Below are 14243 nucleotides of genomic sequence, written 5' to 3'. Positions count from 1 at the left end.
AAGTCAGTGAAAAAAATACATTTGAAAATACAAATGTAAAGGATTTACAATATACTGCATAATGTTTTGCTGGTGAAAAATGTAATAAATCTTAAAAATACTGTGTACTGAAAGCTAAGGGACACACACCAAATGGACCCTATTTGTTTTACATTTATTCTCAAAAGAGTTAAATTATTGTTATGTCTTCATTACTTAATTTACAAGAAGTCTACACAATTTAGAATCCAAATGACAACGACATATGTATAGGCTATTATACAGTATACTTATACAAATGTAAGTCTTGGGTCTGAGAAAATCTCATCAAATATTCCTAGTGGTCCGTGGCGCAAATGCAGAATAAATATTAAATGGACCGTCCTTGATATGAAAAACTTGTTATATCTGATTAATTATTTTCAGCCGCCACATGGGGGCGTCGTAGACCCGCTTCGGAGCGGCTCCTGCTTGACGGTGTGAAAGTATAGTAGTGGATCCTGTCTGTCGCAGGAGGAACACAAAACAAAGCACTCTTTTTGTGAATTCTTCGTCCTGGAGAGACTGGAGAGTCGAGACAAGCGTCCACCTTGTGTGTGAGTGTGAGTGTGAGTGCAGTGGACCCCGTACCGAACTGGACCGTGTGTGGACTCGCGTGGAGGGATTTGTTTTTTAATAATGAAAGGACTGGTTTGGTGCGGCAGAACTTGGATTTGGTCCCGTCTGTTGAACGAGGAGGAGGTGGACTTATTGAATGTTCCATAAAAACATCTCAACATGTATTCTTGCTGCTTCCTGCTGATGGTGACCGCACTGAGGATCACTGCTGACAGTCTGGAGACACCAACAGGTACTGAGTTAAACTTATTGATGTGTGCCGCTTGCCAACAATTAAGACTTAATGAGTTACAAGCGTGTAGCCTATTTGTGCCCCGTGACGTTTTAATTGTGTTAGTTGTTCGTGTTAACCCCCCCTTTCCGACAACACTAAACTGAACATAATTCATGTGTTGTTTGTTAAGAATGCCACATTTCAACATGCGTTATTGTTGTTCTTATGTTTCCACATAGCCAGCATTTAACATTATCTGCTGCCCTGTCTATTAGAGTCTGGAGCAGGTGCTTGACATGAGGTGCTTTTCTTTTTTTTTTTTCTTCTTTTTTTTAGAAAGTCGAAAATTACACTGTAGTTAACCCCCTGACCTAGTTTACAGTTAAGTCCAGAATGTCACTGTAGTTTACAGTCCAGAATGAATGTCACTGTAGTTTACAGTCCAGAATGACACTGTAGTTTACAGTCAGTATTCCATAACTACGGTCCACTCCTCAAGAATGACAGTTTTAGGTGTCATAAGTTGTCTAATTTATTGTTGTGTTGACGTCATTAGGGGCGGGTTTGACGCGCACTGTGAGCTTGTAGCTCGGCTATTTTCGAATAGACGAAAAATAAAAGTCCCTCGTTGTATTGGGTACCCCCTGTAACCACCCGCTAAGGACACCTTGGGTGTTTCTTTGCCCCCTTCTTTCTCTCTCTCTCTCTCTCTCACTCACTCACACTCTCACACTCTCACACACACACACGCACACACGCACACACACACACACACACACACACACACACACACACACACACACACACACACACACACACACACATTCAAGGACCCCCATAACTCCACTTGGAACTCCCTCAAGGACCCCACTTTGAGAGCCATTAGTGGTTGTTGATAAAATGTTAAATTTGTAATATAAATTACAACAGCTCCTTATATAAATAATGTTGTCAGTTATTCCCTCCCCTGGCCCACAATAAAAATGTTGTCAGTTATTCCCTCCCCTGGCCCACAATAAAAATGTAAACACACTGCTGGTTGTCTTTCCCCTGGGGAAGGCAGTGCAGAGCTGGCCATGAAGCAGCCAGGTATAAATGTAGTTCTAAGAGCGGCCATTTCTTGTGTACACAGGTGTTCTGATTGGAGTAAAGCATTAGTTCTATGCTATCAAACAATTGAAACACCTGTGTTTTTACCCAAGAAATGGCCGCTAAGGACTACAATGACGTAGCCGCTGGCACACACTATAGTAGATGCAGGTATAGAGGTAGATGCCAACTCATTCATTCTCCTCCTGTCCCTGGCCTTTGATGATGGTGATTGAGAAAGCCAGCAGGACACAATCTTAATTCTGCTGCTGTCCGGGTGTAAAGGTCTGAGGCTGGCAGCTCAGTCCTGGTGATGTGCTGTGCTGTTATAACCATCCTCTGTAGAGCCTTGACTCACGCTCGTTTGAGTGGAGCATCTTATCTTTCATACCAAGCTGTGAGCCAGTGTCTTGCAAACTAATGATGTGCTTTAGCAGACATTTTCATGTCAAGGACCTCACCTCCGATAATTTTTTGGCCGTGTACCCCCATTTGAAAATGTTTTGTGCCAGGGATCCCCGCTTTTGAGTATAATGGTCAAAATGGTCAAACCACCTCAAGGACCCCTTGGGGTCCCCGGTCCCCACTTTGAGAACCACTTTTCTTTTTTCTTTTTTTTCTTTCTTTTTTTGGGGGGGCTACAGCTAGAGCATCTTTCTCCAGTGGTTGAGAACCATTGATTTTAGTCTATCCAATATATGAGGTTTGATATCATGCAGACTGTATCATTTTCCATACAGTTTTATTTTGTGAGATTTTGTCACAATGAAGATGCCATATTGTATCAAATGGGGCATCGGGTTAGGTTAATCGATATGAACATAGGGGTGGGCGATATGGTGATAAATATCGTTGAGACGATACAATGTCTCCATGCCTTTTCAGAGATATCGTATATATCGTGATACAATGAGGGAGCCTTATAGAAAATCCTGTTGAATTGTTAATACAGAGATTCATTGCAGAATTCATTTAAATCTGCATTTTGTCAAGGTGTCAAGGTCTCCCCTTAACTCTGACAGTATACAAATGAAACGGGTCCATTTGGTTGCATTTGTATAGTGTCAGAGTTACATACTTGTAAGGGTCAATTTAGAGTTTAGACCTCCCAAAAGGATCTTTTTCTTTTAGTTTTTGTTACCTTGTAGGTGGTTGTACTTACAGCTTGACAAATAGCCATAAAAACCAACATGAAAAAGAATCGTGATAAGATTGTGTATCGTGATACCACTTAAAATATCCTGATATTGTATTTTTCCATATCGCCCACCCCTATATGAACACAATGATTTTTGTTCAGATGATATGTTGAGGGAATAGCGCAATAACAAGACATTTTCATTTTGGATCCAAACAGTGGTCATGTAACTGTTGGAATGTAAGATAGATGTACAAAAAAAAAAAGAAAAACATTGCATTTTGGTAAATGGATTGAAATTGTTCTTGGAGAAGAAAACATATAATATTAGAGCTCCAGGCTACAGCATACAGTAATCCCTAAAATTCATAGACCCAACTTTAATACAAGTAAAAGATTATCCATACTTTTGCCTGTGGCAAAAAATGCAATCTAGAATATCATTTCACTGAAGAAGCTTTTAGGCCTGAAACTAAAGCATTGTTTTTTTGAGAAATGCACCAGTTCTTTTGTGGAATACAGTATGATTGGTAAAAACTTGTATTTGTTGGCCTCCAGTCACACAACCCTGTCAAGTTGTCTTGACGGAGCACAGACACAGCTTTTGCTTATCTGAAGAATGTTTGGGGACTTCCATGAATGTCGTAGCTATGATATAAATACTCTTAATGGGGTATCTATTACACTGCTGCTACCAACACCCTTATTAGACAGAGAGCAGAAGTCTAAGTCAACAGAACCACTCCCTGCGTTCTGAGATCAAGTTAGATTTCCGTCTTAATGCACCTGACAGCTGATGAGAAGACCCCCCCCCCCACCCCTGTATGGAGGCAATGCTTCTGTAATGCAGGAGATATGTTGGGAATGTTATAACTGGCTTTTGGAGCGTTCTGTATTTGACTGCTTTGCAGACACATGCATCTACAAGATCTGCAAAGAGATCTCTCTCTTTACAGAAAATAGCCAAGCCTACAAGTTCACAACACAATGAGCTTGTAGATCTGCTATTTTTGCTGAATGTTCACCCCCCGCTCCCAGAATAGGCATACTAGGGTTGATGTGGTTATATAATGTCCCTATGATCTTCTTGTATGGAGGCAAATGCTTCAGTGATGTAGTGGCATTGGTAATGTTATAACTGGTTTTGGAGTGTTGTGTATTTGACTGTGTTGCACACATAATGTGGCGTAGCTCAAGTCCATGCATACGGTAGGTAGTTTTGACCTCCACAGGTGCCTGCGTGCATGCGTGACCATGCAGCCCTGTTAGCAGTGGCGGAAAGTAATTAAGTACATTTACTTAAGTACTAAGTACAATTTTGAGTTATTTGTACTTTACTTGAGTAACTCCAATTTCCAATACTTCTTACTACTCCTTCTCAGAGGCAAATATTGTACTTTTACTCCACTACGTTTATTTGAAAACTTTAGTTACTAGTTACTTTGTAGATTTTGATTATTATTACAAAGCAAAAAACAAATTCATATATACATTTCAAAATGTATATATGACCCGCTGTAACGCATTGTGAGCTTGTAGATCGTCTAGGTTTGTATACACTTTAAAACATTTGTACTTTTACTCAAGTACATTTTTAATTCCGGCCTTTTGCTTGTAACATAGTATTTCTGTATTGCAGCAGTATTGATACTTTTACTTACTGTAAGTAAAACATTGGAGTACTTTTTCCACCACTGCCTGTTAGTCTGGCAGAGGAGAGAAACGTAATCTAAGAATGAATTCACGTCTCCCACTCATGCGGAACAGCACTCACATGCAACGTGAAACACAACCAGATTGGAGGCTGTGTGAGAGATCTTTACATGAGAAGACTACACAGTGGTTCACTGTAAAATCAAATGGACCTGTAAGGTGTCCACTTGTTCCATTTGTAATTGTATACTCAAGTCCCAGGACAAAAATCCACTCGTCCTAGACAATTTGCCCTCTTGGCCCCCAAACTGTGGAATAAACTCCCTGCTGCACTTAGAACAACAGACTCACTCCCTAGCTTCCATTAGAACTACAGACTCACTCCCTAGCTTCCATTAGAACAACAGACTCACTCCCTAGCTTCCATTATAACTACAGACTCACTCCGTAGCTTCTGCCGTGGCCTGAAGACTCACCTCTTCAGACTCCACCTAAGCCCTTGCATAGCACTTATTGATTGCTTCCTTGCTTATTGTATTGATGTATTACCTTGCTTATTGTAAATCACTTTGGATTAAGAGCGTCTGCTACTGTAAATGCCTAAATTGTAAATCTCCTGTGTGCTGTGTGTCAAGAGAAAATAGCCTCACACACGCATACACGAACATGCGCACGCACACACACACACACACACACACACACACACACACACACACACACACACACACACACACACACACACACACACACACACACACACACACACAAAAATGCTTTGGAATTACATTTTGGTGTCTGATCATTTGTTATTTAAGGAACAAGCGCCCTTAAATAACCTGCATCCATCTTTGTAAATGCTAAAAAGTACTATAATCTATCTATGTTAAAGCTATACTGTGTAAGATGCCCAACTAGTGGTCATTAGCCCTATAGCAAACCGCGGTCGCATCCGCGTCTTTCGGCCGTTTTTCGTACCTTCAGACCCCCGCGTCTGCCTCCACCTCGCTGAGATTTATCTTTTGAGGGGTCCCTTGTTCCTGTGCGTTCAGTAATTCCAGAGATACGGACTCCTTCACCCTGCCTGGTAGGCGAAATTACCTAGAGAAGGGATGGTACAAACGGGCGACAACAAATATGGCTGCCATACCCCACTTCAAGATGCGCTGTGATTGGCCGGCAGTTGTATAACCCTCGCTGTGATTGGCCGGTAGTGATGACGCAATTTTGGCGCGAGATCCGGTCCCCGGCAAGGATCACAGTTTACATATATATAGAGAAGGCTTTACAGGCTGAAATTCACGGAGTGGGTGTTCTAAAACTTTAGCGATTTAACAGTTAGGACAATTTTAAGATTTGTTTTATAAAAAAAGTTACATGGTACAACTTTAAGTTGTTAACTCAATTCAAACACAATCTCACTATTGTCTATAATATCTCCCCGGAATAATGTAATTAACAAAAACGCTTCTGTTAGTTAATGCTGTCGTGCATTATGCTAAAAACGTTACATATTATGAAACTCAAATCGAGTAAAGTTATCAACCACCCCAAGTTTGAATTCAGACCTCTCACATTAGCATACCTCCGTTGGATGGATTGCATAATGTTTTCTCCAGACAGTCTGTGCTTGCTCATTCTAGGTTTGGGTCAGCAGCGCACGCACGCACGCACGCACGCACGCACGCACGCACACACACACACACACACACACACACACACACACACACACACACACACACACACACACACACACACACACACACACACACACACACACTATTCATTCATGCAGTTTGGGTGATTGAGTCGGTATGATTAAAGCAGCCTGGCAGAGGTAGGAGTCAATAAACTCTTCTATTATGCTTCTTTGATGGCTTTTAAGGAATTTTAATTGCCTTGACTGTTAGGCCCCAGTCACGGTATGAGTTTGTCCGGTACATTTGGACCAAAATGTTTTTTTGGCCAAGCAAGCGGCATTCGTAAATATTAGGGGTGTAACGATATAGTAACTGCATCGAAATATAATTTTTAACTTAAAAAATCAAAGTATATCGAAATGAAAACAGCTAAAATTGAATCGTATCGTAAGAATTTTTATCGAATCGGCAGTCCAAAGAATCGATTGTATCGATACTACCTACTTGTGCATTGTATTTAGCATTTTTAAGAAGAAAAAATTAAAAGGAGGGGTTTAATTGCTTTTCCTTTACATATAGCTACATTGATCTATCAATAAATGTGTGTAATCTCTGGGTTCATGTCAAGGTGCAGGTTTGTCAATATACAATTTCCATGTATTTGGCAGATAATCACTGTGTTTACTTATTTATCTATCTATAAATGCGAGAAGTCTCTGCGTGTGTGTTTGTAATCCGCGTATCTCGAGAACCGTTCGTCCCACCGGCTTCAGATTCGGCACGCGCGCTCCCCGCCGCGGCACGGAGTGCAGTGCCGGGCCTCGACCCGACCCGACGCGCGGTTTTCCCTAACCGGCGCGAAACGTTCGGAATCTCCTTATGCGGGGCTGATTGTTGACATCAGGCTGTTCCGGAGGAAATCGGCGCAAAATCGGTCATTGTGACATCACTGCAGTGCCGGGCGCAAGCGCTGACTCATTGTGACATCACTGCAGTGCCGGGCCTTGCCTCGAACCGACAGATATCTCCGTATATGGGCATAAGACTGAGAACTCCATATATGGGCATATGGGCAGATACAGAGATCTCCATACAGTATATGGGCATATATAGACAGATATCTCCGTATATAGGCATAAAAGGGACACAGACTGATACAGAGATCTCCATATATGGGCATATGGGCAGATACAGGGGCGGAAATCGGTGCAAGCGCTGACTCATTGTGAGATTTGTGACATCACCTCATAAAAGGCTCTGACATCACGTACGCCACATGAGTCAACAAAAAATCTCTGTGAGTGTGTATGTATGTAATCCGCATATCTCGAGAACCGTTCGTCCCACCGGCACGCGCGTTCTCCATATATGGGAATAAAATGAATGCCTGTATGCGGAGCTGATGTCTGACATCAGAGTTTTCCGCAACCGGTACTGTGTGTCCAGAGATCTTCATATATGGGCATAAGTGGACAAAGGCAAACAGATGGTCAAAACGGGTCCTATGACAACAGGTATATTGGGGTTTGCATTAAAGGGTGGGGCATTCATGGGGTTTGCATTAAAGGGTGGGGCATTCATTCCCTATTTCAAATTCGGCACACGCGTTCCCCACCACAGCAGGTAGTGCAGTGCTCGGCCTCGACCCGACCCGATACACGATTTTCTGTAACCAGCACGAAAGGTTCGGATTCTGATGTCTGACATCAGGATTTTCCGGAACTGACACTGTGTCTGCATAGATCTCCATATATGGGCATAAAATGGATGCAGACAGACAGATACAGATATCTCCATATATGGGCATAAATGGACACAGGCAAACAGATGGTGAAAGATCTCCATATATGGGCATAAAGTGGACGCAGACAGACAGATACAGATATCTCCATATATGGGCATAAATGGACACAGGCAAACAGATGGTCAAAACGGGTCCTATGACAACAGGTATAATGGGGTTTGCATTAAGTTTGTCTCCTCCTCCATCTGTTTGTCTGTGTCCCTTTATTCCCATTATGGAGATCTCTGTATCTGTCTGTGCCTCCGACTGTGTTGCAGACACAGTGCCGGTTCCCCCTTTAATGCAAACCCCAGGTTCGGATTCTGATGTCTGACATCAGCATTTTCCGGAACTGGCACTGTGTCTGCATAGATCTCCATATATGGGCATAAAATGGATGCAGACAGACAGATACATATATCTCCATATATGGACATAAATGGACACAGGCAAACAGATGGTCAAAGATCTCCATATATGGGCATAAAGTGGACGCAGACAGACAGATACAGATATCTCCATATATGGGCATAAATGGACACAGGCAAACAGATGGTCAAAACGGGTCCTATGACAACAGGTATAATGGGGTTTGCATTAAAGGGGGAACCGGCACTGTGTCTGCAACACAGTCGGAGGCACAGACAGATACTCCATATATGGGCATAAATGGACACAGGCAAACAGATGGTCAAAACGGGTCCTATGACAACAGGTATAATGGGGTTTGCATTAAAGGGGGAACCAGCACATGTGTCTGCAACACAGTCGGAGGCACAGACAGATACAGAGATCTCCATAATGGGGATAAAAGGGACACAGACAGACAGATACAGAGATCTCCATATATGGGCATAAAATGGACGCAGATAGACAGATAACTCCATATATGGGCATATATGGGCATAAAATGGACCCAGAACTATATCTGCAGTGATCTCCATATATGGACATAAAATGGACGCCGACAGACAGACAGATACAGATATCTCCATATATGGGCATAAATGGACACAGATGGTCAAAACGGGTCCTATGACAACAGTATAATGGGATTTGCATTAAAGGGCGGGGCATTCATTCCCTATTTACATAGTTCCCGAGTTGGCCAGGTCGCCGACTAGACCGCTTCTAGTATCCATAATAATACATGTTTCCCTTTGAAAACCTGCACTATACACACCTTGACATATTTACTAACTATGTCAAGGTGCCCAAAAGAAAAACAAAATGAGGAATTCATATTAATCATTGGTGCTGATTCTGAAGACTCCAGAAGTTCCCAGTTCTGCAAGTAACCAATGCACCTTTGGCAAGCTTCAATGCTTTCGTATATTTCTGTTTCTATATTATCGAAAAACTGATTTTCTCTTATCAATGTGGGTCGAGTGTGGGGCCATGACAGTGGATGTTTTGCTGCTAAAGTATATTTCCTGGGAGAGAAGCAGAGTGTCAGTGTGGTCAGGAACATGGAGAAATGCCTCTGACAGGCTGCATTGTCTCTGTCAAAGCGGAGTCCTGCTACTTTACAGGAGCCTCAGTGACATGACAGCACTGTGCCCATGTTCCTAGATCTAAACAGTGACATAGTGGAGAGAGAGACGGACCAAAGGGATGTCCTGGTTTTACAAACTAAAAATGCTGTTTCCAGTTCAATACGTGAAGGTTGCAATGTGCACTGTTGAGTAAACATAGCCTAATTACGGCTTGGTCGCCCTGGTCATTAATAATAATAGTTACCTACTTCCTCCCCGAGGGGGAAATTCAGTATTTTCAGCCCAACACAGCTGATTCGCTGCCCACAAGGAGGGCGTGAGCAATTAGGGGTGAAGAGTCTTGCTCAGGGACACGCAACGACACTGGTTCCCCAGGCGGGATCCCTAACCATTCAGCTATGCCACCCCTCAAGTGTCATTCATTAGTGGTTAATAGCATGTTGGGCGTGCAGTTTGTGAACAAAGCCTCACAAATCACAAAGTGCTGAACCAAATCTTGTCTTTATAGTGTTGCTTTTTCCACTTCTCTGCAACAGGTCTTCCCGATCATACCGGGCACTGTTAACTCACGTAGCGACTAGCGACATGAGCCTACCATTGCAGGTAGGGATGGGACGAAAAGCGATATTATCGTTTATCATGATAAAAAACACTCACGATAATCTTATTGTGGAGATTTAATATATCGTGATATTGTCCTCTGCCATGCTCTGGGATCACCTTTTATTTGCCGAGCTGCATATCCGGTACCACTTAAACCAACCCTCTATAATTGGTAAAAGGTACTCACTCGTCTTGTTTCCGCGTTGCGACGTGTTGTGAGCTTGTAGATCTCCTATTTTGTGGCAAATGTTCTGCCCCAGGATAATGGATTTTGATTATCGCGATAATATCGTACATCGTGATTTATTTTGTGATTTATAATCGTGATATGACATTTTGATATAGTCCCATCCCTATTGTACAGAGTGACAAACCTTGTTCTAGACAACAAACAGAATAATTATTTGTGCTTCTAAGTGTGTTTGCATGCGTACTGTGTGCCTTGCCTATAATGTGTGAATGCGTATAGAGCCAGTCACGGTTGGTAATGCTATAGAGAAGTTGATGCAGATACCATGTACTGTACATGGTCAGTGCCAGAGGCTGTATTAGAAACCTGGCACTGATAACAATGAGCATGTCCTTACAACGTTCTGCTGATGATGCTGATTAGCCTGGACCGCTACTTGTCTGTCGTGTCACACAGTGGCGTTGTGTCTTACCTGTGTCACCACCGCACGTTGTTAATGGAGATGCCAGCGGTGCCAGATCACCTTGGCTCTGGACCTCCAGGGCCCTCCTGGGCCTCTTGGGATCCGTCAGCTGTCACTTCACAGCTCCAGGTGGTACGAACGTGTTGCTTCTTCACTCTACAGCAACAAATCATTATTGAGCAGATGGAATCATGCCAGCAGGCAACAACACTCTGCCTGTCAGAGGGTCTCTAGACGTTGTTCTTTTTTTCTTCAGACGCTTGAGTTAATTTGCTGTGTTTTAGACACGCTCACTTAACACGCCGTTGGTAATCTAGAGGCACCTGAGGCTGCCTGGCCTTGCAGTCGTCACCGATAGGCCCGTCACAAGTATTACTAGCCGGGGACCCTGTCACCCAGAATGTGAGATGACCTGTGATGTCTTGCCGTACTTTTTATTTCTGTTTTATCTATTAGTTTGGTTATTAAGGTCCACAGAATGTAGAGGCCTGCTCTGCCGGAAACATCGCGAAAAATAGTTATGGCCATTTGTATATTCACTGTCCCATTGACTCCACTATACAGGAAAAGAGAAATATATATAAAAAAAGAATATATCTGTTTTAAGTAGCATGCAAGGGGTCAAACTAGGTGTTTTTCATAATTCTGAATCGATTGCAAGCATTTGTTTTGCACAAAAAACATTCCTTGGTCTAAAAATGGCCCCCCAAAACTGTGAAAAATGATCACCTTTTTCACTTTTCTTTTGATGTTTCCGTCAGAGCAGGCCTCTCATTCTGTGGACCTTAATGACCAAACTAATAGATAAAACAGAAATAAAATGTACGGCAAGACATCACAGGTTCAACCCTATTCCTTGAGCTTTTGGGCCTGTGGGTCCCTGACTATACATATAATCTCCCGGTCATTCACAATTATTTCCATAATAATTCACAATCGTTTCCATGACATTTTAAAAGATAAATGGCAGACCTTCAAGTAGATCTTATAGATCTGCTATTTCCTTTTACAAATTTATTTTGCTTTATGAAGACCAGCCCATTCAAAAACAGCAAAGAATTATCCCTACAACTAATTGACAGCGATTATTTTTCGATTACTTTTAGGCAACTCCGCGATAGAATCACATTTACACTGCATCTAAAGACTCCACCTTTTGCACAAAAATCGCGCATTTTTACCCCAATGTTCCTAGCAGCTTCTCCTGAAGCTATTGTATTCGCACGATGTACACTTTGTAGAAAAGTAATGTGTGGGTTTGCTATGCAAATCTTTCCCCAGAGTGTCTCCTACGCAATTTTCGTCAGCAAAGTATCAGGTTACAGTTTGCTTCAGCAGTGACGGCCGCGCCGAGAGCCCAAGAAGTTGGCGGCCCTTCGGGCCACACATCTAGAGTTCGGCCCACTCACCTCTTCACAGCAACATACTGTGTGTGTGTGTGTGTGTGTGTGTGTGTGTGTGTGTGTGTGTGTGTGTGTGTGTGTGTGTGTGTGTGTGTGTGTGTGTGTGTGTGTGTGTGTGTGTGTGTGTGTGTGTGTAGGGGTGTGTGTGTGTGTGTGTTGCTAAAATGAAAACATTGAAATAATGAAAATAAAACATTGGCAGGCCTATTATAGTAATAATAATAACACAATTAGGCCAAAACTTTTTTTTTTTCAAAAGACTTTTTTTTTTCAAAAAACTTTTTTTTTCAAAAAACTTTTTCTCAAAAGAATTTTTTTTCTCAGGGAGCTCTAGATTTGAGGGCCCCCAAAGGGGGCCCGAAATTCTAGTGGCTACAAGTTCACAACATGTCTTGTAGATCTGCTATTTGTGCAATTTTTCAACAGAGGAATTTATATAAATTAGATTAATGGAAACGATTCTGATGCAAAATAACTACAACTAGGAAGGTCTAACTAAGAATAGTCTGGTTGCCTATAGCAACCACACTAATTATCTCAAGTAATTGCGATCAGACATTAATTATGTAATTATTGTGACAGGCTAGGGGTGGGCGATATGGTGATAAATATCGTTGAGAGGACACAATGTAGTTCAGTAGTTCTCAAACTTTACAATGTCAAGGTCTCCCCTCAACCCCTCAACAGTATACAAACGGGTCCATTTGGTTTCATTTGTATACTGTCAGAGTTACATACTTGTAAGGGTCAATTTATTTAGACCTCCCAAAAGGATGTTTTTCTTTTAGTTTTTGTTACCTTTTAGGTGGTTTTACTGTTAACTCTTTGAGTGCCAATCCCGAACTAGTTCGGCTTTATTAGCGTATCGTAGAGTGCCGATCCCGAACAAGTTCGGCTTTAAAAAAAAAAAAAAAAAAAATTTTGAATTTTTTTTTCTTTTTTTTTTTGGACCCCATCAAATCTGGTGAACATGATTTCAATCGCGATTTTGCATGTTCCACCCCCATACAACCCCATCTAACATACAGGGCAGCCATTTTTGTTTACATTACATGTAAAACATAATGGCGATTATCTCAAGAATGCCTGAACGGATTTCCAATCGGATTTTTTTGTTTGAAAGCTGTGAACAAACTGCACAAATCCACTCCAATGCAATCCAGGATTGCATTGGATTTTTTAGAGCTCATTCTTCTCTGTTTTTTTCCCATGCATGAGGTGTGCAAGGTTTAATCATGGCTAAGTTGACGAAAATAAGGCTTCTAAAATGCTTGGTAGCCAATAGCTAACTTCAAGCTAACTTCATCCTCTTCCTGTACATGCACAAAGGAAAGTGTTCAGGCAAGTCATGGCTCCAGGGCTTGGGCATGCATTACCAGCATATCTCTATTATTCTCTGGTCACTGGGCGCCCTCTAGTGGTGATAGGCTGGCACTCAATGAGTTAAGTAACATGACAAATAACCATACAAACCAACATGAAAAAGAATCGTGATAAGATCGTGTATCGTGATACCGCTTAGACACATATCTGATACTGTATTTTTTCCATATCGCCCACCCCTGGCCCTGACAGGCCTAGGGATATGTGTAATGACCCGGCGCTAGTGCAGAAATATAAAAGAACTGCTGAATTGTGGAGAAGGCTAAAGACCTCCCTGTAGGAGGCACAAATCAGCCGACCTCTGAAGTGAACTGCTCTAAAAGCACTGGCTTATCCCTCTTCTGAGGTTGGCGTCCGTGACAGATATGCAGAGCGCTGCTAAACGTATGAACGCATACAGTAGCGCTGGCTGGGCTACACTTGCTGCTGCAGCAACAAAAAGAACAGGGAGAGCTGAAAAGTGTCCAGACTTTGAACTGTGTTAGATGTGTGTAGACATGATCAGACAGCCAGAGCCTGCACTTTCCTCCAAGTTTTTATTCTTTCTTTTTTAGGAAGTCCCCAGACAGAACAGGAGATCAAACGTTCCTCCCC

At 42.2% G+C, this 14243-nt stretch overlaps 1 protein-coding gene across 1 annotated transcript in view; it reads left to right on the top strand.

Annotated features, from left to right (window-relative positions):
* Window positions 1–756: 756 nt before the first annotated feature.
* LOC308293340 (receptor-type tyrosine-protein phosphatase U-like) overlaps window positions 757–14243 on the top strand; it is a gene marked incomplete at both ends in the record, with an annotated part of 255222 nt that continues 241735 nt past the window's right edge. Inside the window, one exon of the mRNA XM_080735807.1 lies at window positions 757–829. Coding sequence (XP_080591933.1) covers window positions 757–829 — 73 coding nt within the window. The remainder of the gene's footprint in view (window positions 830–14243) is intronic.

This window comes from Nannobrachium achirus (assembly GCF_963921795.1).
Source record: "Nannobrachium achirus genome assembly, chromosome: 10".
Lineage (NCBI taxonomy): Eukaryota > Metazoa > Chordata > Actinopteri > Myctophiformes > Myctophidae > Nannobrachium > Nannobrachium achirus.
Note: the sequence above shows the minus strand (reverse complement) of the source record. Positions and strands in the feature narration are given on the sequence as shown.